The following is a 23,082-nucleotide window of genomic DNA, read 5'->3' as shown; positions in this document are numbered from 1 at the left end:
CAGGAAGGATGGAAGCCACACCTCCTTCAGACTGGTTTAAGCAGCAAGCTGAAGCTCTGCATAAATTCCTGACAAGAAGAGAATCTCAGTAAAATCCATTAGCTTGGGATGCACTAAGGAAGCAGAGTGAAGCTCCAGCAGAGAGCTGGGAACAGAAGCTCAGAGCAGCTCTGGATGAGCCCAGTGTGACACAGTGAGGGAGAGCCTGCTCTCTGCCTCTCTCTCTGCAGTGCTCCACGCACAAATCCAAGGAAAGAACAAATTGCTTTAACCCAGCAAGACCCAGAGCTCAAAATTCCCCAGAAATGTGCTCATACAAAAGGTATATTCAGTGTTACAGCCTGGCCACAGCTCTGTGGGCATGCTTTGAAAAAAATGGACTCACAAAGTCAAGTATCCAGCAACTGCTGTCCTTTGTCTCGGACATCATTAGTGGCATCAGGAGAACAGTTTGCAGCACTGGAAGATCACAGGGGATTTCTCAGGATGGCAAGAAATGTCCTGACAGGAGACTTGCAGTTGATCTCTAATGCACTATGGAGCATTTTTTGGTAGGGTTTTTCTTTTTTGCTTTTTAACATCTACACAGTTTAAAAAAAAAGAAAAATCATTCTTAACTGATGCACTGGTTGTTTTTCCTTTTCAGTAAGAGCCCTTGTGTTCAGAGTTAGGATTTGTGCAAGCACACTTGCAAAAATATTTATGGCTGAGTTAGGAAAAAGGGTTAAAGTTAAGAGACAAGCTGTTGGATCTAACAAAGACCAAAACCACTAAGTGTAAAATTCAAACAGCTACTTTACTATCTATAAAAGGCTTTTTGGGGTGGGGTTTTTTGCACAATTGCCAGTTGAATATGCTGTATTGCAGTCAGCTGCCATGGGCGAGGGTCCAGCCATCACATCCATTTGCTTTTCAGCTGCTGTGGCACTACCTGGAAATCATGGAGCTGGAATGGGACTGGCTAGAGGAGGTGGTGGCAGCACTGAGCTGGGAGAATCCACTGTGGCTTGATTCAAGGCTGGTCATAGATCCCCTGCAGAAAAAAAACCCAAAGCAAGCAGTTTTAAGCTTCAGAACACACAAAGATTTTGGTTTCTGCTGTGTATCTATACTGTATTTGTTTGCACACGAAATAAAATGCAAGTAACTGCTTTGGTACAGATACTCAAAAGCTTTTCTGTCTCATCATATAAAGTAATGAGGACACTGCACCCCTTTCAAAAACCAAATGCTGTTCAAAGAGACAGATTTCATTTCAGTCAAGTTTATCCACTGGCAGAAAATGAAATTCAACAACTGGAATTTGAATTGCACTCCCTTCTACAGGACAACCTGCCAAGCCCAAGAAGCTCTCAAGGCAGAGCCAAGTGATCAGTGATATTAACACGAGACAATTCATTAACTCCTTTTATACATTAGTTGCCCTCAGTGCAACTTTTTAAGGCCCTCAAAATTTACTTGTATTGAAGTTGACATTGACTAGATCATCCAAATCACCAGAAAGGTTTGACAGTGGCTGCCCTTGACCAGACATACCTGAAATCTTCAGATCCTATCACTTCTGTATAGTACATCACTTTACATTTGTGAGAGGACACCTGTAGAGATGCCAGCACATCATCCACACGAGGCAGGTTGGTTGTAGCACAGGCAGGCATGCTGTGGAATTTCCACTGTAAAATGTAGAAGCCAGGCCACCTGGTCACATGAGAGCCCTGCAAGCAGACACAACAAAAATCAAAAATTAACTTGGTTAACAGAGATTTGTAGGCTTGACATTTCTTTTCCAAGCTTAGAAAAAGTGCCTACATGCCCAGGATTTTTGCCCAGTGCCAATATTTCAGCTCCTGAGCCAAATGGCAGTGCTAGGAGATTCTCCCCACACAACATCCCTATCAAATCTGGGATGGAACACCAGCAGTTCCTCCAGCTTTTCAACAGTGTCAAGGGGTTAGGATTTAATATGCTGAAAGGACAAGTTCTGCTTTAAAACAATATTAATTTTCCATTTATTTTCATTCACAGCTGTCCTCTGAGACCATGCAAAGAGCAGTCACGGTTTCTGCCTCACAGTTCAAGAGGTCACTGCCATATTTCCAGTTTAACACTTATATCTTGGTGACTTAAGGAGCTGCTTTTTTGGAGGCTGTTTGACTCATTTCAAGTCAACAGAAACAGCAGTGGCAGTGTGTGATTATAAACATGCTGCATGTTATAACAATTTGAAATTAAAGGACAGGTTGTAAATGGCATTAAAAAGCCTTCAGGAGCTTTGGCCATCAGCAGCTCTTACACTGCCTATTAGAGGGCAAACACACAGAAGTTCAGACTTGATTTCCAGCCTTCTCTTATTACTGAGGGCAGGCACTGTGATATTCCTCAAACACAGAGTATTTGCTGAGTAAATAACTCAGAATTATAGCACAAAGCATGTTTTGTTACTTCCTGGATGTGCATTTTAGGTGGCCTCCCCATGTTCCTTGCTGATCCATCTAGTGACTAGCAGACTGATGACATTTCCCCTCCCAGCAGATCCCACATAAATCCCATCCCTACCCCTGCAGCACCCAGGAACAGCTGAAATGCTGGTCAAAAGCAAGCAGCCAGGCCAGCACTGAGTCACCCCTCAGTTGTCAGTGCTGTGAGTAAGAACAGGCACTTTGGGCTCCAGCTGTCCCCACAGAGGCCCTGGCTGGCTCACCTGCACACTCTCCCCTTCTTTGCAGATCAGGGGAGACTCCACCATGCTGTAGTCACGGCCCAGCTGCCAGACTTTGTCTATCAACTGGACATTGTTCCCACCAGGAGATGTAATACTGTGAGCTCCCAGAGAGTCCTTTTTGGGAGGCTGTGGGGCTCTTTTGGAATGGAAGATGTTAAAAACAATGTCACCCTTGCACACGTCAAAATCCCACGTGATCACCGACGAGGCGTCCACGATCTGGATGAGAACCTGAGACAGGAAAGGCACATTAGACAACAGCAGTCTGCTCAGTAAAGGCAGACTCCTACAGGAAAAAAATGACAAAGAACAGAGCTTTTTTGTTGCTGGGCTTAGTTTCTACTATTAAAAAGGCTTTTTAATAGTAAAAAAAAGGCATTGTAGATTCAGATTTCCCCCTGATGGTGTGTCTATTCTAACACACGACTTTCATAAGATTTCAAGCAGCTTCTGAGACTTTTGCTTGCTTTGCTTAGAAGGATACATTTTTAAATAGAATGAAAACCAGTGATACTCTCTCAATAACAGGAGGAACAATCACAAACTTCAGCTACTAAAGCATCACCATGCACCAGCTCCAGAAGGTGGAAGCACAGGAACTAAATAAACAAGCAATAAAGTATTCCCAGGTCAAGAGACCAAGTTCAGAGCAGAGGGCTGAGATGAAAATGAAAGCAAAGGGCAGCTGGAGCTGTACCTCATGTGGAGCTCCTTTGAAGACACTTGCAGACTGGTAGATTGTTTCAGTCCAAAGCTTGATGTCTTCATTTTCCAACTCTTCTGCTGTCCGGTAGAGGGACTTGGGAACCAGCCCACCCTCTGGTACTTCACACTAAAACCAAAAAACCATTAAAAATGCTCTAATTATCTCCTGTGACCATCTCATCATGTTCTCTGCCTTACAGCTTCAGAATCAAACATTCAGCAATACACTGGAGAAGGGAACAGTCTGAAAGTCATTTTATAGCTTGTACATAATACATATGTAATTCTTTTTACAATGATCTGGGTGAGGTGTTTGCAGAACTGCACACCAGGGGAAGAGATCTTGTACACACCCAACAGCCAGCACCCCAGAAAGGACTGAGCAAAGATTGTAATTATCATTTACACCACCTTACATTGGAAAAAGATGGGAGGCACTTCAGAATCCTGAGGGAAGTGGCAATAGTTATTAAGTCTGAAAAATAGAGCTAAAGAGACCTGAAAGAACAGGGGTAGAAAATTTAAAGACGGATAGTGGGGAGAGACAGAAAGTTTCCAAGTGGTTAAAAGGACACTGCAGCCAGGAAAACCAACAGTTTTGAAGCTACAGCTGTCTGACAGCTCAGTACTGGAAGTGATTACACAACTTCTCTAAGCAAACTTCTGTTTTAGGAAGCCTGTAGCAATGAAGTCGACAACAGGCTCCACAGAAGTGTCTGGGGAAGTAGAAGTGTTTGGTAACTGAATTACAATAGAGAATTGAAAAGATCTCACAGAAGTCATTTTTGTTCAAATACCCAGAAGTAAAGAAGAAGAGAGAGACTGCCACTGCCTGTAACTGGCAGGAAGTGTTGTAGCAATTTGCTTTCTGGTAACATTCACTTTTGTTTATTTAAGCAATGGATTTTGCCAGCTTTAAGCTCCAAATTAGATAACACTGAAAGCTACTGCTGCAACAAAAACCAGCCCACTGGAGATAAGCACATGCTCTACTCCAACACACTGAACTGTACTTCATTATCATTTGAGACTCTATTGGAACTGACACAGATGAATTTTCAAGAATGGTACATAAATTAACCTAGAGAGTGTACAGGGGCTGAAAACACACCCAGCCTGTGCTGTCAAAAGCATTACAGGAGAAACAAACCTTACACTATCAGCGAGATGTTAAAATGCCAGATCCAACTGACACAATGCAGGCAGGAAACAGCTATCAAGGCATGTGACAAGGGACTGAGAAATGACAGTATCCTGCAGTAAAACCACTCTTCTGGTTTGCTGGGGGTAGCTGCACATTCTGTGTGAGCAGTCTGGGTTGTTTGCTGAGCCCTCTTAGCAGATGTGCCACATGTTCCTTGGGCTCCTTATGGGATCAGTTTTTTAGGTGACAGACTCTGGATCAGCTGATAGTGACAGCTCTTGCTCAGAGCTCTGCTACCACGTTAGCCTGAACTTTCCAGGGAACAGACTATGGCTTTTAGCTGTGCTTGGCTGTTTTGAGAAGGTATTTGATACTCATCCCAGAGCAGCATTGTACTGGTCTTTTTAAAGTGGATTCAGAAAACAGCACTGAGCCTGGAATCCTACACCACAGCCCCCACACCTCCAAACTACACCAGGAATCACTGTGCTTACAGACTTATTTGCTAGGAGGAGAGGAAAAGTAACAGTTTAAAAAAACAAAAATAAGTTGCTATATGCAATATTTCATATTCTTACCATGCACTCTCCACCGAGGAAATCAGGGATAATTTCTTTATCGATGTAATCCAGCAGTCCCCCAGGACCCTGGTAGTCATTTCCAGCATAAATAAGGAATTTCTTTCTAGTGTTGTCATCAATGAATGGACTAACCTACAAAGAAAGAAAAACAGAACAGATCAGGCCCTCACGTTTTTCTCAAGTCAATTTACATTGTTTCCAAGTCAATTTTGAAGGAATCAGTTTTGATCACACTGAGTGTTACCATCCTGGTTATGCAAAGTCCACAGCACAAAGAAGCCAAATTAATCAGCTGTGTAATTAGATGGTGTTTTTCAATCCACTCCAGGAATCCTATATAAAGGACATGCTTCCAAATGGCAACATTTGCTGCACATACAGCCTGATCTCTGCAGTGCTTTACAAACTGAGGAACACCTTGGATTACACACATACCAGTGTCCAGAGAACTGGGAATACTCGAGGTGCTCTTAGGATAAGTAGACGACCCAAGGTCTCAGGGTAATTAGCTTCAACCACCTCGATGATTCTCAGCAAGGCCTTGACACCAGGTCTCCATAAATGCCTCATGTTCAAGCCTTCCAGATCTACTAGACAGGTCCAAGAGCTGAATTTTAGAGAGACAAAAAGAAAAATCTCAATAACATCAAAATTCTCCTTGTTTATGCAAGTGCCCAACACATTGAAATGTGGGGACCCTCTGCATGGTTTGGTTTCTTCTGTTTTACCTCATTTCTTTTTGCTGCCTGTAGACACTGGAGTTTAAGGGTGCAGTGATCACTCTGCACACTCCCCCACAGATATTTTATATTCCAGATAAAAGTTCAGTTCATATGCAGCCAAAAAAACATCCTGTCAACAGCCAGCCCAAACATTAAACCATTGCTTTTACTGGGAGATCAATTAAGTGGCCACGCTGCTGCTCTGATGCAATTTAACATTCACAGTGCAGATTTTCTACTAACACAGAGCACAGTGGTGCCAATACACATCAAAGCTAATTCTGTTGTCAGATCTCATGGAAGGAAGCTTTTTCTATAGGAAGAGATATGTTCTTAACACTAACCACTGATCTGCAGCATGTGTTTCAGTTTCTTTCCAAGTACAGGTCTCGCCCTGGGCAGGAATTCAAGATTTACAGCTGTGCTGCACCAGCCAGCAGCCATTACATTATGCATAGGGCTTCTATAAAACACCAAACCCTTCTTTGTTTCACTTGAAATGTTTAATATGCAGCCCTTTAGATTATGGCTGCAAATGAAGATCCAGCAGGCAGCACCATTCAACTGTTAAACACACAAGACCCCTCCCTTGGACTTGACCTCTCTCAGAGAGCTCAGGCAGCAAGGTCTGTAACTGGGAAGGGATAAGCAGGCACATCCCACATCCCTGGACCTTACAGATTACAAGAAAGAGCGGAAACTGGACAGAGTCCAAGAAACGTGGCATCTTTTCAGGGCTGGTTCTGCCTTCATCCCACACCCTTAAATCCATTTTGCAGTTACCACTTTTACAAGTGACCCCTACAATGACTTAAAAATGGGCTAGCAAACCACTTTTGACTGAACTTCACATGCAGTCCTGCCAGAACCAGGAAAATTAGATCCCAGGTTTCACAGGAGCCTCATGACCTCACCTTGGATCAACAGCTGAGTAGCCACACATGATAAATGGAGAATGCAAAGCAGAACTGAGCATAGTGAGCCTTGGAATGGACTATGGATGAACAAGTGACATGGAAGCCACACCTTAAACTACTGGAAATGTTACTCATGATACTATCATGGCCTGATCATGCCCAGTGCCTGTAAAATCCCCCACCAAAGAGATCTGGGAGTTAGGCTGCACTGCCCTACAGATACCCAGCAGTAGAAGGGAGAAACAGCCCTGACAGAACCATTATGAGCATGAGAGCAAGGCTGCTGGGGCAGGTGCTGTGTGTCCCTCAGGCTTCCTAAATTAACAGTGTGATTGTACCTGCATGTGAGACACAGCCTAGCTCTGCTTGCTCCACTGCCTGACATTCCCCCACACACCCCATGAAAGCAGCTCATTCCCACAGAGCACACTTTACCTTATTGGCCTGCCAAACACTTTTGTATTCTCCTCACATCGCCTCAGCCCTTCTTCATTTATTGAAAGGACCTGCACAAGAAAGAGTAGGGTTTAGAAAAGACAGTCTCAAACTCAGTAAGTGGGATAAAGAAAATATGTTTATATCCAAAGACTAACTAAAACTACAAGATCAAACCAGCATAAACTTTTCCCCTGCCAAAGAATGAACTAGAAATCACTACAATTATCCTTAATTATTCAGAAATTAAAACCCTTTTAGAAATCACAGAAAGTAATCTTGGAACAGAACTAGGGCAAGCAAACAAGTTAGTGTTTGCTTGGAAATGCCATTAGGAGAGAAAAATAAAATCCAGTTCCTGTTCTTAATAGTCACTATGGCTATTCCAGTCATTACTAAGAGTCACAAAAAGTTAGTGCACACCTGGAATTCTGCCAGCTTTCTGCTTGGAAGCTGAGCAGATCCACAGTAACAGTCTGAGTGATGCCTATAGAGAAGGTAGAAGTACAGAAAAGGACTCTTTCTTTAAAAATACATGATTCTTCTTTTTGGACTACAGGTTTGACAAAATCCTGAGTGTGGGGTTTTCTCTTCTGTACAAGAGCAGAGACTCGAGTCTGAAGCCCTGCACAAGTGCAGAAGAATCCGTGCAAATGCCAATCAATAACCACGGCAGCTGCCAGAACTCCACCTTTCCATCAGAACACACCAGGAACAGCTAGCAGCAGCTTTCAGATGTATTCCAACCAAAACCCGACGGGCAGAGAGCCCATCAGGGTGCCAGGGGCGTGGATGCAGTGGCAGAGGGGACCCCCCATGACAAGGTGCAGTCAGGAACACTCACATAGCGCAGCAGAGCCTCCTCCCCCAGCGCTCGCACCAGCCCCTTGGTGTCCATCTGGCCCAGCCTCAGCACGTACAGAGGGCGCCCGTCTGCACAGACACAAACACAGCAAGAGACACCTGAGACCGCTGTCCTGCGAACCCACGTGGAAACAAACCACCACTGCTGGCAAGAGGAACGTTTCATAGAAACGTTTGATAGATACGAAAGTAAGTTTTGATATATAAAAGATGTTTTCAGGGTTAGCTGTTGTTGAAATAGTTGAGAAAACCAAAGGTTAATTGAGTTAGAAGGAGTTTTATGACTAAAGTTTAAAGACTAAGTGGCCTTCAAACAAAAGGTTAAGTCTTCTTCAAATAAGGCATGTTTTCTACTAAGCAAAAAAGCACAGGCAGACAAAAAGATGTTTTTTACTAAAGCTAGAAGAAATTTCCACTGCAAAACAAGTCTTAAAGTTTAACATGTAACTACTAACTCAGATAATTGGCTAGTCACTAACATAATATGGTCATTTTAGCAGTTTTGATAGTAAAAGGTATTGTGTATGATGTTGATTTGTTTTTATGTAACAAGATGCACAGCACAGAAAGAAACATAATGCTTTGTAACATGAATAAAAAGGGGCTTCAGGACACACAGCTTGCCTATAGCCAGCAGCTCTGGGCTCACCCATGACCCCCAACTGCTGGAACCTCGTCTATGCAATAAACAGCATTTTAAGAGCCCTCTGAAGTCTCCATCTCTCTGTCAGGCTCTTACACATAACACTTCAACCTCCCCTGCAAGAGGAAGAATCAAGAGCAGGCGGCAACATAAACACAACATAAACATCATTCAGTGCAGCCCCGCCAACAGATTACCTGTAAATGAGCTGCAAAATGGAGATATCCTGATTCAGAAATAGCTCCCTGACCTTCATGCAAAGTTCAAAGGACTTTGAGTACATCGGTTCACTCCAGACAAGGTATACACAATTAATGACACAGACTATTTTTAGCTTCCAGGACAGCTCAGCTACACCAATGAACTGAAGCTTTCCCTGTAACTGCAGAGCTGCAAGGAAGGCTGTAAGGCTTTTATCACACGTGATGCAACAGTGCTCTGGAGAGTTCACAGCAACCTTTCTGGAAAAATAGCCATCCTGACATGTGGGAATTAATAAAACCAGTGTTAACCCAGAGCCTGCCCACTGCAGAGTGTGCTGGATGGAGCCACACTCCAGCTCTGTCACTGTGCAGAACTGGCACACAGCCCTGCTCATGCAGGTTAAGCCTGGTGAGAACAGACTCTGCTCCAGAGCTCAACTCCAGCTGGACCCTCTGCATTAGAGCCCTGCTTTTGCACAGTCAGCCTGCACACTGGGGCAGCCTGACACTGGCAGGATACTCGGGCATTAAGGTGAATTACTGTGTTGGCTGAAATTGAGAATCAAAGTTTGCATTTCTGGCTCTTAATTGTACAAAACAGCTCCCAACCATCTCCTAAAGCTGTGATGCACTTGTTAAGCTTTGCTTCATCTATTCCAATACATAGGCTAAATAATCACCAGCTTATAAAAGTGAATATGTTAGTATACTATATAAAAAGAAAAAAAGGAAGCTTTCTACATAAAAATCTCCCTCAAGTCTTGTTGTCTGTGCAGCTTCGCTCCCCTCCAACAGCTGCAAGAGAGGTTATCAAATTATAATTAAGTACTTTGGGACACAAGGAGAGAAACTGCAAAAAAACCACTATTAATAAAACCAACAAACAACCAAAACTGCAGAGGCGAGGCAAGTTATTTATTTGGCAAAGACACTGCCCCCATGGAAGTTTACAGTGTTTTATGTTTTATCAGGTGGACTAAAAGAAAACGTTATTTTAACATCAGCACATGGTTATCTTGGAATGTACTGTTTAGCTTTTGAAACACTAAACAAAAACTGCTATTAAGCTTCATAGCAGCTCTCCCCCCCTTCCTCCCAGACACAGATGCCTCCAAACTCAAACCAACAGCACAATAACCCTGGTCCATCCAAATGACACATGAAGGAGAGTCTCAGCTGACAGTGCTTTGTTATCACTGTACAATTTATATTCCATTAGAGCTTTGTGGTTTTAAAAAGACGTTAGATTGAAGTATTGCTGTCAAAATAAAAGCCATTCAGATGTATAGAAATCTGTGCTAATTGCAAGCCAAAATAATAACTTCTTTTCTTTAGCACTGGTAGTTCATTCTAGACAACATGCTTCATTATCACTGCTGCCTTTGCTGTAGCACTAAAAGCCACACAGCATTCAGTCAGCCTAAGTTTGGTACATTTAGCATATGTAGGAGGAAAGGAGCAATGCTAGAAAAGAGGATTTAAAAAAAGAACCTACCACTGTAAAGTTTTAAATTATAGAGAACTGCTCAGTTCTGAAATGGTGTTTCCATTATTGACAAAGCCATGCTTTACTTGTGGGCATGCTGCAAGAGAGATCAAAGAAACTGCAGGGGAAGGGAGGGGGCATGAAGTTCACCACAAGACTGCAGAACTTCTCAGAAGAACATTAAACAAGCCTTTGATACATTCTGCACCTTTCTGCTCACTGGCAGGACCCAGTTGTGTGCTATTGACAGAGGAAGTCTTTGCAAAGGACAGACAAGGAACAGGCTGAAAGGGAGAACTTATTACCAGGTCTTTTTCCCTACAATCTTTACAAGCACATTCTCATTTTCCATTTTCTCAGTTTGAGGTCTGCCAAACCCAGAGCAGCAGGGAAGAGCCATTCAAGCTCTGGCCCGTACTGCTGACAGCATCCTGCCCTGTTTCATATGCTGCTTGAAAAAGGAAGAGCTGAGCAGAAACAATGGTGCCTGGTGGGAAAAGACTCAATCAGAGCACAGATCGCTCACAGTAAGAGATCATTTCCTTATCTAAAGAGCCCAGCTTGCCTCAAGCCACAAATTCCAACGTGTTTCATTTCTATGTATGTATTAGCAACGAGATCAGAGCACGATAAAGCAGAGGGACAGGGGACTGTGTCAGCCTGTGGCTCACAGTACAAAGGGAATTCAGCCAAAGCTGCTTCTCTTCTTAAACAAACCTGCTCGATTTGATGTTTTTACAACATTCCACTTCTCATCGTTAAGCTGATTGTAATGCCAAATAAATATTCATTTATGCCATCAGCAGATTTATGCAACATCAGAAATAAATTGATTACAAAGATATACTTATTTACAAACACCTTTTAATCACTGAAAGAGCACACTCAGCATTTGCCTAACACCCTTCTAGGCATCTCAGAGCACTACGGAAGTGCAATTAATCACTTTTTTTAAGCTCCTGGCAAAGCAGGTTTAAGTACGTCAGTATTAGTCAGAAAGACTCTGATCCAGGACTCTGCTTCCAGCATCTAAGGCTGGCAAAGACACTGGAACAGGCTGCCCAGAGAAGCTGTGGATGCCCCTGGAAGTGTTCAAGGCCAGGCTGGACAGGGCTCTGAACAACCTGGTCTAATGGAAGGTGTCCCTGCCCATGGCAGAGAGATGGAACAAGATTATTTTCAATTCCCTTTCAACCCAAAACATCCTATCAATTTAAGTGTCTTTAGTACATAACAACTGAGAAGTTCTAACCAGCCACCTCTAGTTAACAGAGGGACAATTATCACCTTTGATTCAAAATGTAAAAAGGTTGTTCAATACATATTTTGTACTGAAATCATACCTTTGTCATGGTGATGCCAGCCTCCTGCATAGTAATCCTGGAGCACTTGGGGAGGATTCCAGGTGTCCAGAATATAATCCACCTGGTGCTGCTTACGCCACGTCAGGGACTGGCAAAGGATCTCTCTTGCTTTGTCAATGTTGAAGTCCCGGGCACGCAGGAATCTTAAAATGTGTTCATCCTTTGGGATCTATTAACAAAATTAAACCTAATTTTGTATTCAAGGTTTGAAACAAGAACAGGAACCCAAACGATAGAAGCTGATAAATGTGCAGCCCTGCACTAATGCAAGAGGATGGTCTGTAACACTGGGAGTTACTCAAGAAAATCACCCTTTGTTTTAAACAAAATCATGAGCCCTGTCAGGCACTGCAGCTACTTTCATAAGGGATATAAAAATGTCATGAACTCTAATGTAATCATTTCCACCTGTATGACCATACCAAGCCAGTCCAATTTAAATAAATCAGGACAGAACACAGACTGTGCTTTATTGTTAAGTTAGAGGAAGCTGAGATACACATGCAAATCACAAAGCACTGGAAAAACCCCACCCTTGCTATCAGTGCTCCACTGCTATCAGCGTTTCAGTATTTAAGACTATCATGTTTGGCCAAAACAAACAAATGTAAAAATAAGGTCATGGTAGAAACCAGGAAGACTTTTATAAAACTGATGCTATTCCCCTGTGGCAGTTTAACTGACAGCCTAAGAGGTTTTCACGCTAATTACTGAAGCACCTCAGCTGCAAAGGCAGCTGGACACTCCCAATGAACTCCTCCTATTGCCACCGCTTAAATTCAGGTTTTGATCCTGGAGGGCCACTTAGCAGAAAGAGTCAGGCCCAGGGGGTGTGGCAGGAGGTTTCCTCAGGCCCACCTTGTGTGTCACACACACTGAGGCAGGGGACACCCCCAGCAACTCACTTTGCCTTTGTGCGTCTCCTGGAGCCACTGCCGCAGGCGGATGAGGCAGCTCTCCTGCATGGGGGTCAGGTCCCCCAGGTACCTCTTGATGTAGTCTGCATCCAACTTATCTGAAAAACACATCACAGGTGATCAGAGTGGTCCTGACCTGACCTAGCCAAGCACCAAGCGATCTGATTTGCTGCTGTCTCAAAGTGGCCGCTGTGTTCAGCACAGTCAGAACTGAATAAAGTTCCTTTGAATCAATAAAAAGATGAGCAAGGCAATAAACACAGTCACCTTCATGAAGAAGAAAAAATTCTCCTTCTGCAGATAAGGAAGGAGCAGAAGCAGACATTTGTAAAAGCATTTTGCCAGTATTCTCAGATTCACCAATCCACAGCACCACTGGGCTTGTTGCTTCTAGAAATACTTAGGGAAGCTTTGATCTCCCAGTGCAAGAATTTTCCCAAATTCCCAGAAGATTGTGTCTAGGGAAGTTTCAGCTGTTTCCTCCCCATCCTTCCTATAGTTATACCCATCCCTGAATTTCAGGGTGAGAGCAGACTGTTCATTTGCAACCTAATGAACAGCAAAGAGTTTTTCTGCTCATACCTGATCTCCCCTCACGAGCTCAGCCTGTAACAGCTCCCTGAGCTCTGCCACGTGTCACTGCTCAGTGAGGCCACACTTTAACACTGCACATCACCAGCTCAGGAGCCAATGTGGAGCTCCTCAGCTGCCCAGTGCTGAGAGCCTCTCCAGTGCCAAGTTTCCCAGTAAAACCCATCAGACGCCCATACCATCGGGTGTTCCTGCCGTGGGCTCCGAGGGGCTGCTGGAGGTGTTGAGGATCTCCTTGTTGCTCAAGCCCTCCTTTGTGGCAGACTCTGGGATATTAATGGCAGGTGACACTGGTCTCCTTGGGTGGGATGTGCTGCTCTCTGATTTACAGGCAACAGGAGGAGTCCAGCGAGGGACAAAAGTTATTCCTTCTTCCTCCAGCTGCTTCAGGTAGTACTCTATTATTTCTTTTCCCTTCAAAAAAGAAAATTTACTTCAGCTACTGAAAAACTCACACATCTAGACACACAAAAGATTGGGCTGAGAATTAAGTGATCAGACCTCTAAAGATTTGAAACAGCCCTACACAGAGACACACTGCCCCAGGCCCTGAGCACAGCAGCCCAGCTTTCTGAGCAGAGCAGCCTGTTACTTAGCAGCAGCCTCATTGTCTTTTGGTAACTTGGAGCCAGGCACATCCTTCCCAACTGCAGGCTCACCTTTTTAATATTGCTGGTGTATTGCTTCATGGCGATCTTTTCCACTGTGCTTTCAAAACCAAAAAAAGATTTGATATCCAGACTTGCTGACTGTTCAAAACAGGTCCAATCTTCATTGTCAGGATGAACCTGCAAGTCAAAAGATCATACAGCTCAGTTATCCATTTAGGGTTTTTTCTCCCTCACAATATTTGAAATGCTCCTTGTTTTACAGGTTCACACAGTCAAAAACATTCAAGTGGAATTTGCAATGTCTTGTTTCACAGATGGGAAGAGACAACACCAAAGGACAAAAAGCTGAAAGGCCTTCCATGGTCCCACAGCTCTTTTTTTAAAGGGGAGGGTGGAGAAACACAAGTGCAGCAGCCAAGAGCCAGAGGACTGCACATTTCTCCACTGCGTCAGTCTAGGTAAGAGCTGGGGCTGCAAGGTGTGTGTGGAACAGGGCAAAAGCCTCCACAGGGAACTCTGCTGTGGCTGATAGCCCAGGGCCAGCTGAGCCAGGCTGAGCCCTGCAGCAAGGACAGGGGCAGCTTTCCCAACATGTTCCCAAGAGAAAGCCAAAACACTGCTCCCTCACTGACTCAGGAGGTACTTCAGAATTCTGGAGAATGAAAGCTGTTTTAGTTCGTTCTCCCATGACAATGCCACAGACAGAGGAGCACACTCCTCACTCAGCTGACACCTTCCCTCTTAGCTTTACTGACATGATCCTGAAACAGACTTTTAGCTGGACTTGATCTTAAAGGGCTTTTCCAACCTAAACAATGCTACAGTTGATGCTGATACTGTTACAAAAAGCTGGTTTTTAAACTCTCCAACTACCATAGATTTCTTCAAGCGATTTCTAGGTCAGGCTCTGAATTTGTCATTATAAAAACATCACAAAAAGCTGGATTTCTGAGCATGCAACTGGCCTGATGCCTTAGGGTTCCCCTCCTCCTCAAAACATGCTAAATTTGGCTAAGAACAGCATCAACACTTTATAAGGAGACAACTACAGAAAAAAAACCTTTTCCCTTCATTTTCTGTTTCTGCATTAGGGAATGGGAGGTACAAGAATAGCCTGTACAGCCTTAGTAAGTACAACTCATAATAACATAATCTAAGAATCTTCCTGTATTTGCATAAATTCAATTACTACCTTTAATAAAAATGAACTTCTATAAACAATTTATTCTTCCATTAAAAACCTGGTTTTGTATTTACCTAATTTCTCCAGTGAATAGAGCAAATGAGCATAGACAAGGGCTGTGTTTTGTACATATTTACCACATGCATTTTTCTGCACAGCATTTCTCCTGTTTAAACAGAGCTTTCACATAAAAAAATGCAGGTAAGTGGAAGTGTATTCTTAAATTTACCCTGGAAAAGTTATGGCAGAAATCATTATAAAAATATCAGATAATAGTGTCAAGTGGGTTTGGCATCTGGTGATCCTTTAACCACAGGTTAAACACACCAGAAAATGTTAGGACCCGAAAAGAATGCTACAATACAGATAAATCAGTCACATTTGTTAGCTCAGATCTGACCTTTAACATCACTTTGAAGTTCTACTGCTACAATATGTGCTGTAAGAGCCCATGAGGATGGGCTGAGCCATTCAGAAATGAACCATGGCCAGAGCAGAGCAGCAGGCCTGCCACCTGCAGACTCCTCTGCATCAACATTTGCACTGAAGACCAAGAACAAGAAAAAAAGATGGGTTAAACCATAGCTGACTCAGTGAACTTCTGCCTGAGCTGAGCAGAAGGAAATCATCTGAACTTTCCTCTGGCAGTTCTGTCAGGGTGTCATCAGCCTCACCAAGTCCCACACTGCTGCTACAAAGCACAGATTTACCTAAACAGAGCTGTCAAACACAGCAAATTATGTTGTGCTCTCTGAGAAGATGCTCAAGCAAGAGGGTGCCAAACGTGTCTCAGTTCTTGAGGCAAGTATGTTACATCTAACACTAACAATTATCACTCAGGGCAGCACGCTGGTTCTTTTCTCTTACAAGGCAAAAGCCAGGAACAATGCAAGCTGTGTTTGAGTCCTGAGATCTGAGCACTGCCTTGGCTCCACGTGCAGCCCCACCAAGGGCCTGTTGTTTGTTACTCACTGTGTAGGAGCAGTGCTCGTTAATGATGACTCTGTTAGAGAAGGTTTCATTGTAGGCTTCTATATGCAGAGTCCTGTCTCGCCTGTTCAGAGAGTTCTTCTGGACAAAGTAGACATAATCCACTCCTGCAATCTGGGGAGGAGGCACAGATTCTGTCAAGGTACAGTATTCAGGAGAAGGGATATGCAGAAGTACAAACCAGGCATTTCCAAGCTCATCACCTTTTTCAGCAGCCGTGGGGCATCGATGTCCAGCTTGCAGCGCCGCTCGATCACGTGGATGGCCCCGTCCTCACTCTTGTACTCGCTTACAGTGTCACTGGCTACAAACATGGGGATCAGAGGGCACGTAGGAAACCTTCTTTCATACGCCTGGCACGATGGAAAGAGAACAAACAATCACCACCATTAATTCCTGAGGGTGTGCAGAGTTCCTTCACTGGCATCACCAGCATTTGGAGGCTCAATGCCCTTCAGAGCTTCTGTGGAATGGGCTGAGCCTTCCTGAATCCACATTACAGCTGAAAGACTCCCAGTGCATTCCAAACAATCCATTTATTAATGTGTTCCTTGCCAGTAAGGCAGTTTTTAAACCACACTAAATAACCCTTTCCTCCCCTCCCTCTGAAAAGGAAGTTATTCATTCTGTACCATGACAACCCCCTCGATAACAGGAAAAATCAGACCCTCCAATTCTAAAATACCACAAAACAATTACGTCTTGGATTAAAAAAACCCACTTACTAATTACCGGTGTTTCACCAAGCTGTCTAGAGGGATTTCATACAGCTCCCCAAGGTCTAATAAAAACATTTCAAAAGCTATTTCTTAAGCTAATAGAGCTCTCAAGCTCCCTGGGCACATGGTGTTCCTAATGATTTCAGTGCAGTTTATCAGTTCCCAGTTTTGTGCAACAACAGTCAGTCTAATACAATGAGCTCATTTCACACTTCTAAAAACGTAGAACTTCTTGTAATAATGCAGAGCTAGCAACAGCTTTGATTTTAGTCAAAAAACACAGTCATGTAAGTAACTTCATCTCTTAAATATCTGGCACACAGAGTATGGTATTAAATCAGACATAGGATAGTTAAGGATTTGGGATAAGTAAACCAAGTAAGAGGGTGTTATCCCCACTAGTAAACTTGCTGGATTTTGATTTTAAAACCACTGTGGCTGGAGAATACAAGACAGCTCTTTTCTTCCCCTTCTTTTTTTATAATCTCTAATGTATCTCTGCTTCTCCATGGCTTTTTTTTTTCTCATGGGGTAGTAGTGAAGGAACTAAATCTTTAGCCTGCTTTCTATATTGTGGATTCCTTCATTTTTGCTACTATCAGAAGCTCATTGGCTTTGGTGAAGAGGTCGGATTTTGCAAGGTGACCTAATGCAGAAGAAAACTTAGATAAAGTAAATCTGAGAGAACATCATGAAACAACTCTTTAAAAGAGGTAAAATATCCACTCTGTCCTTTCAGATGATTTCAACTACTCTGAAAACAGCTGGCCTGCAGCACCAAGAGGGAGAGGGTGGAGAACAAAACAAGCAGCAGCTGCACAAAGTATGCAATGGTGGGGCTGGAACAGAAAAGGTCTCTTAATTCTCCCTTTAGAACAATTAAAATACTTCAGTTTATTACCAGTGTTCAAACCTAGTTTGAAGGCAGTGTTACTATGGTGACAGTGGTGTAAGGCACTAAAACACTGTCAGCTTTTTTTCCCCTTGTGCATATTTTTAAAGCATTTTTGCAGCATGACTGTCCCGAGTTGATAAAGCTCTTCTGTAAGGCAGAAGTGCAGCCATGGAAACGGTCACACACAGTCCCTGCTCCAGACCTCATCTGTGCACAGCTGGCTGGGCTGGACTGAAGAACAGCAATAATTCCTGGGCTCACAGATGTGTGCACAATAGCAGGGACAGAGCATTAGTGTTGTAACACAATAGTCAGCACTGGGGGAGAAAATCTTTCCCAGCTCCGAGACAATGAGAGGATGGGTCCTATTCACATGGAATAAGAAGTTTCTTTTGCCCCATTGGTATGGCAAAGAAGTTTTGTTTCTTTTACAAGGCTCTTGTTCTGGACAGAAGGCTGTACATTTTAGTTGCTCATAAGTATCTCAGACCTCTCCCTGAAAAAGTCTCAGCATTCTAAATTAATCTCTATTTTAACTGCAATGACTGTAGTTAAATGTTGTTAAAGTCAGAAAAAGAAAACATTTCTAGAAGAAGTAGAATTTAGAAGTATTTCTGATTTTCAGATTGCTTCATTTAATACTTCTATTTTGAAGACCTTACCTTTTATAGACAGGAGAGCAGGGGCAGTAGGTATCTAACATTTTTCTCACTTTTTTCAAAGTCTTTTTTACATTTGGATGACAAGTTTCCCCCGTCTGAACAGCCCCCTTTATGCCAAAGCCCTTGCAAGTCTCCTTCATTGCTCATACGGATGCTTTTCTCATCTTAGTCCTCCACACACTTCATGTTTGCCCTGTGAACATTTGCAATTCAGAGCATTACCTGCTCCTGAGTGTTTGCTGAACTGTGAACAAAAAAATGCCCAAGAAGAATGTGGTGTTTTAAATGGGGAGACTGAATTAAATGTGTTCAATTTGGAAGAGAATGAAATCATTATCTGCCAAAAGCTGGCAAGCTGAATGCTCACAGCAAAGTACTTGAAGGTTTCCAAGAGATTAACAGCAACGCAGGATTCTTTCTCCCTAAAGAACATACACACACAAAAGTGCTCACAGTCAATTTTACTGGGCTCTTAAATCAGGCTGGTTTTATTTCTTTATGTCCCACGCCAATATATCCTTGTAATGCACCATTTCTCAGCACAGTCCAGTTTGAATAAAAGGTGATTAGAGCAAACTGTGGCCACATCAAAATATTCAATCTGATTCAAGCACGGCTGTGTCTTCCACAAGGGACAAACGGGTCCCTTTCACAGTGCAGAGTGGGCAGGAAAAAGCTCCTCAAGGCCACAGGACACTGACACATCTTTCACCAGGAACCAACACAGCACAGAACAAAACCTGCAATTTGTGGTACAACACAGCAAGAGCCACGTGAGGCAGAGCAGCACATGCATGGCCAAGACTGGAGCTATTCAAGGAGCAGGAGAAGATTAAAGAAAGATCAAATGCTGCTTTTATTTTCCAGGAGAACTGAAGGGATTTTGCTGCGTTATTGAAGTGTTTTGAACCAGAAATTTTGTCTCAAATCCAGTTTTGCAGACAGGAAATAACTGAGCTGTATTATGCAGTATTTCTCCAGCTGGCTGATAAAGCAGAGTTCATTATAAAATGTTGCCCCTTGTATGACAGCATTGTGGTCAAACCTGGACAGATAGGTCTCTCTTCACAAATAAAATCAGATATTCCACACCTTGGTGTCAGTGTTCCAGTTTCACTGTACAGGTACAACCAAAGACAATTAGTTCAAGAGTAGCAGAAAATCCTGAAGGGCTCCATTGAGGAGTGAAATGCTACTGCAGTAATGCACCCAAGAATGGTGTTTCAAGGGCATGACACTGTTCCTGTTTTCCCCATCACATTTAACACACAGGGTGTGTGGAGACTGACACGGAGCACAAGTCAAAAGCACAGATGTGTTCATCCTCAAAACTCTGCAGCTGCTGCTGGGCTTGACATGAAATCACAACACCTCCATGCCTGAGACACCTGTGTACAGATCTTTCAAAAAGTCATTCTGAGCCTGCAATTCTGCAGTTCCTCAATAATGTACTTCTACATTTCCCACCAGCCTCTGGAACATTTGTGTACTCTGATCCATTAGAAGCTGCACTGTGCATCAAGAAAAACACAGACTGGTGAAGCAGCTTGAACTGCAAATTTAACTTTCTTAATGCATGTTAACAGCAAGAGCACTGACAAGCATAATTTCAACCAAAATAGCACTGTAATAAAGCTGCTTTTCCAACTGCTTCCCTTAGCAACTCATGCTCAGAGTAGAGTCAAAATAACAGGATTTATTCCACTTTTATCCTTGCTAGTATTTCAGCTGAGTGTGAAGACATGAAAGCAATTCAGAAGTCAGACTATTTTAAACCCATTGCAGTCATTTTTCATAGCCAAGGGAATTGTACTTGCTGCTGCAGCCCTTACATTTTAGAATTCTAATATCAGGAATAACAAGTTTCTTTCAAAATATCACCTTTAAAACAGTACTAAGGTATGACCCACAGCCCAGTTTTCAAAGATTTCTGGCTTTTTGTTTCTCAAACCATGCCTAGGGCTAATAAAATACCTTGATAATAAGCATGTCTCAGTCCTCAGTAGGGAGAGTCAGTCATTCATGCAAATAAATTACTCATCTTCCCTGGCCAGATTAATTTATTCCCAGTCTCCTGCCTTCAAGGACAGGGATTATTTAGTATTTCCATTAAATGACTCAAAACTAATTTCTACACTTAAAAAGAGGAAAAAAAAAATATTCCAAACAATCTTATGCTGTGCTGTTCCAGTAGGCGAATCCTCCAAACAGAAATTCTAACCTGGTGAAATATAGAGGAATTTCAATTACCATTTGTAAAATGAAGCATATTGAGTGCTTTAACAGCTTAATGGCATGAATCAAGCTGTTCAGATGTTTTATTTCTTTTTGATGTCTTCTGTCTGAAGTTGCTGGCAGAGCAGCATTCCAAGAGCAGCACCACAGTCTCCAAGGGCACCTCAAGAGAAGCCACAAACAGATTCATCCTGGCAGTCCAATCTCATCTGCAGCACTCCGTGCTAACTTTAATTTCTGCCTGCAGTGCCTGACCATGTGTGGGTGCCAATGTGCATATCAGAGTTCACTGTGCTCCCCCTACCCACTTCCAGTGTGTGGGAATTCTGAATTACTCATAAACACAAGAAACAAGAAGGGTCACTCAAGCAGGAAGCTGCCCTGGCTGCACAGGCAGCATTCCAGCACATCACTGTATCTATCCCTTCCTCCCCTTGCATTAGAGCACTGCAGATCAATAGGAAAAGCAGTGACTCATGGCAGGGCAACCACGAGGTTTCAAATTCTTGGCAGCAGAACTTGGAAAGAAACAGTTCTGGATGAACTCTCACAGATCAGCAAATAACTTTTCCTGCCCTGTATTCTGCTGTTCAGAGCTCTCTACCACTCCCTTTGCAATCCATACATATGTATAAAACCCATGACACTTGTTCAAAGCAGTATAAAAACCGTGAGACTTGAACAAAGCAGTGTGAGCTCAGTGCCAGTGTCTCTGAGGGATGTCAGCTCACATGGGAGTGATCAGCTCGGGGGCGTGCATGCAGGGGAGCAGATGGTTACAGTGGATACACCTCACAAAGCTCCAGAAATAGGATTTTGGGTAAGGTAACACTCCCAGGCGCTGGGAAGAGGGAACGTGAAGCAAACTGCACGTTGGGGAAGCAAGAACATCTTTAACACGCAGGCAGCCAGCTCTCTGGGAAGAGCCTCCCCTGTGGAGGGGACAAGTCCTCCAAGGCCAGTGGGGTCCCAGGCAGGTCCCTGTCCCTGCAGCACAGCTCCCCTCGGCCCTGGGCAGTGACCTTCCCCCAGAGCAGCTCTGCACAGCAGCCCTTGCTCAGGAGGCTTAAGTGGCTTTTCTCTCCGCTGTGTTTTCACTTCATTAAATGTTCTCATTTACAAAGAGAGGAGTTATTCTCTTACTGCTGAGAAACAAAGGCTGCTTGGCAGGCACTCGGTTCTAGAACTCTCTCTGGAAAAGACGGAGAAGGTTAAAGTTACACAGACTACAGCTGAGGATGGTGGGGACTACAAAAAAACCCAGCAGGACAGGCAGGGTCAGACCTGCCAGTGAATGGCTGTGTATTATCTCAACAAAAATTTCCTTTATGTACCATTTCTGGTCCTCAGCAAATATGAGGTTGTTTAACAGTCCTTTGACTTCTGTGTAAATATTAGCACAGTCTATGCCATGAAGATATGACTAGTCAGAGTGTAAAGAATACTATGACTTACTTTAAAAGGGGAAAAAAACAGTTTTAGCCTTCCATTGCAAATTCTATTTTTAAAAGTGTTCAAAAGGGTTCAAATAGAACTAAAACAAATATACTACTCTATAGCTTTTCCAGCAAGATTCACTGATGGTGAACCTGCTGGCTATCAGAGCAAGATCAACAAACAAGATGTTTGCTTAATTTATCACTGAACTAGATTAAGCAATTAGAAAGTACATCAGGAAATACCTTGTGTGGAAGCAATTTGAATTAAAAAATATAACTCTTCACCTGAAAGAGAGCTACTGCAGATATTTTAAGAATTAAGACAAATGAAGCAGGCAGCAAGCATTTATTCAAAAGGAAGGCTCCGTTCCATCTTGGTTTGTTAAAAAAGAAACTAAATTACAATGCCCCACATCCAAATATACCTTTGTTTCAACACTTTAATTTTGCAACGGGGAAAAGCTCTTCCACTCCATGCAGAGCAGAATTCCACAGAAGAGAGGAGAATCCTGCCTTTCCAAGCAGAGCTGTACTTGGGCAGGCTGTGAGCAGCAGAGCTGGCTCCATCTGAGAGCACGGCTGCACCCTGTGCTGGGATAAATTCTGAAGGATTCCCAAAATGAGAGCTGACATTCACCTGGCAAATGTGAGTGGCCCCTTACTCTATGCTACAGGAAAGAAAATAATTGTACAATTCTCCTTTCTCCCCATCACACTTTCCTACAATGGCATCCTGATCTTGTTTTACTTTGTCCCCCTTGTATCCTCTCTCCATTACAGTCCAAAAAAGCATTTTACTCTGGAGTGGCACGAGTCATTCAAAAACACAATAGATTGTCTTCACCCTTTGTTCCCTGGTACAATGAAATTTGGCCATCTAAGTAGTAACGATGGCTATTAAGTGTACCCAAGATAAAATAAATAACCTTTCTCTAAGTTACACCAAAAAAATCAATAGGACAAATCAATATTGGTAAGACAAACATTCTGCTCCATTTTAGAGGCTAAAGAATTCCTGTTTACTACACGAGTGTAAGAAGTGACCTGGAACTTT

At 43.1% G+C, this 23,082-nt stretch overlaps 1 protein-coding gene across 1 annotated transcript in view; it reads right to left on the bottom strand.

Moving 5' to 3' along the window:
* Nucleotides 1-777: 777 nt before the first annotated feature.
* Nucleotides 778-23,082, bottom strand: part of SEC14L1 (SEC14 like lipid binding 1) — a 39,348-nt gene continuing 17,043 nt past the window's right edge. The window contains exons 3-16 of the mRNA XM_014889158.2: nucleotides 16,282-16,431; nucleotides 16,061-16,192; nucleotides 13,954-14,082; nucleotides 13,474-13,708; nucleotides 12,692-12,801; nucleotides 11,766-11,955; nucleotides 8,071-8,159; nucleotides 7,227-7,297; nucleotides 5,588-5,759; nucleotides 5,150-5,284; nucleotides 3,420-3,554; nucleotides 2,702-2,953; nucleotides 1,537-1,715; nucleotides 778-1,033 (exon numbers count right to left, since the gene is read on the bottom strand). Of these exons, the coding sequence (XP_014744644.2) occupies nucleotides 928-1,033; nucleotides 1,537-1,715; nucleotides 2,702-2,953; nucleotides 3,420-3,554; nucleotides 5,150-5,284; nucleotides 5,588-5,759; nucleotides 7,227-7,297; nucleotides 8,071-8,159; nucleotides 11,766-11,955; nucleotides 12,692-12,801; nucleotides 13,474-13,708; nucleotides 13,954-14,082; nucleotides 16,061-16,192; nucleotides 16,282-16,431 (2,085 nt within the window). The 3' untranslated portion in view covers nucleotides 778-927. The remainder of the gene's footprint in view (nucleotides 1,034-1,536; nucleotides 1,716-2,701; nucleotides 2,954-3,419; nucleotides 3,555-5,149; nucleotides 5,285-5,587; nucleotides 5,760-7,226; nucleotides 7,298-8,070; nucleotides 8,160-11,765; nucleotides 11,956-12,691; nucleotides 12,802-13,473; nucleotides 13,709-13,953; nucleotides 14,083-16,060; nucleotides 16,193-16,281; nucleotides 16,432-23,082) is intronic.

The sequence above is a fragment of the Sturnus vulgaris genome, chromosome 20, assembly GCF_052056855.1.
Source record: "Sturnus vulgaris isolate bStuVul1 chromosome 20, bStuVul1.hap1, whole genome shotgun sequence".
In the NCBI taxonomy this organism is placed as follows: domain Eukaryota; kingdom Metazoa; phylum Chordata; class Aves; order Passeriformes; family Sturnidae; genus Sturnus; species Sturnus vulgaris.
The sequence above is the reverse complement of the archived record's forward strand: the minus strand, read 5'-3'. Positions and strand labels throughout refer to the sequence as shown.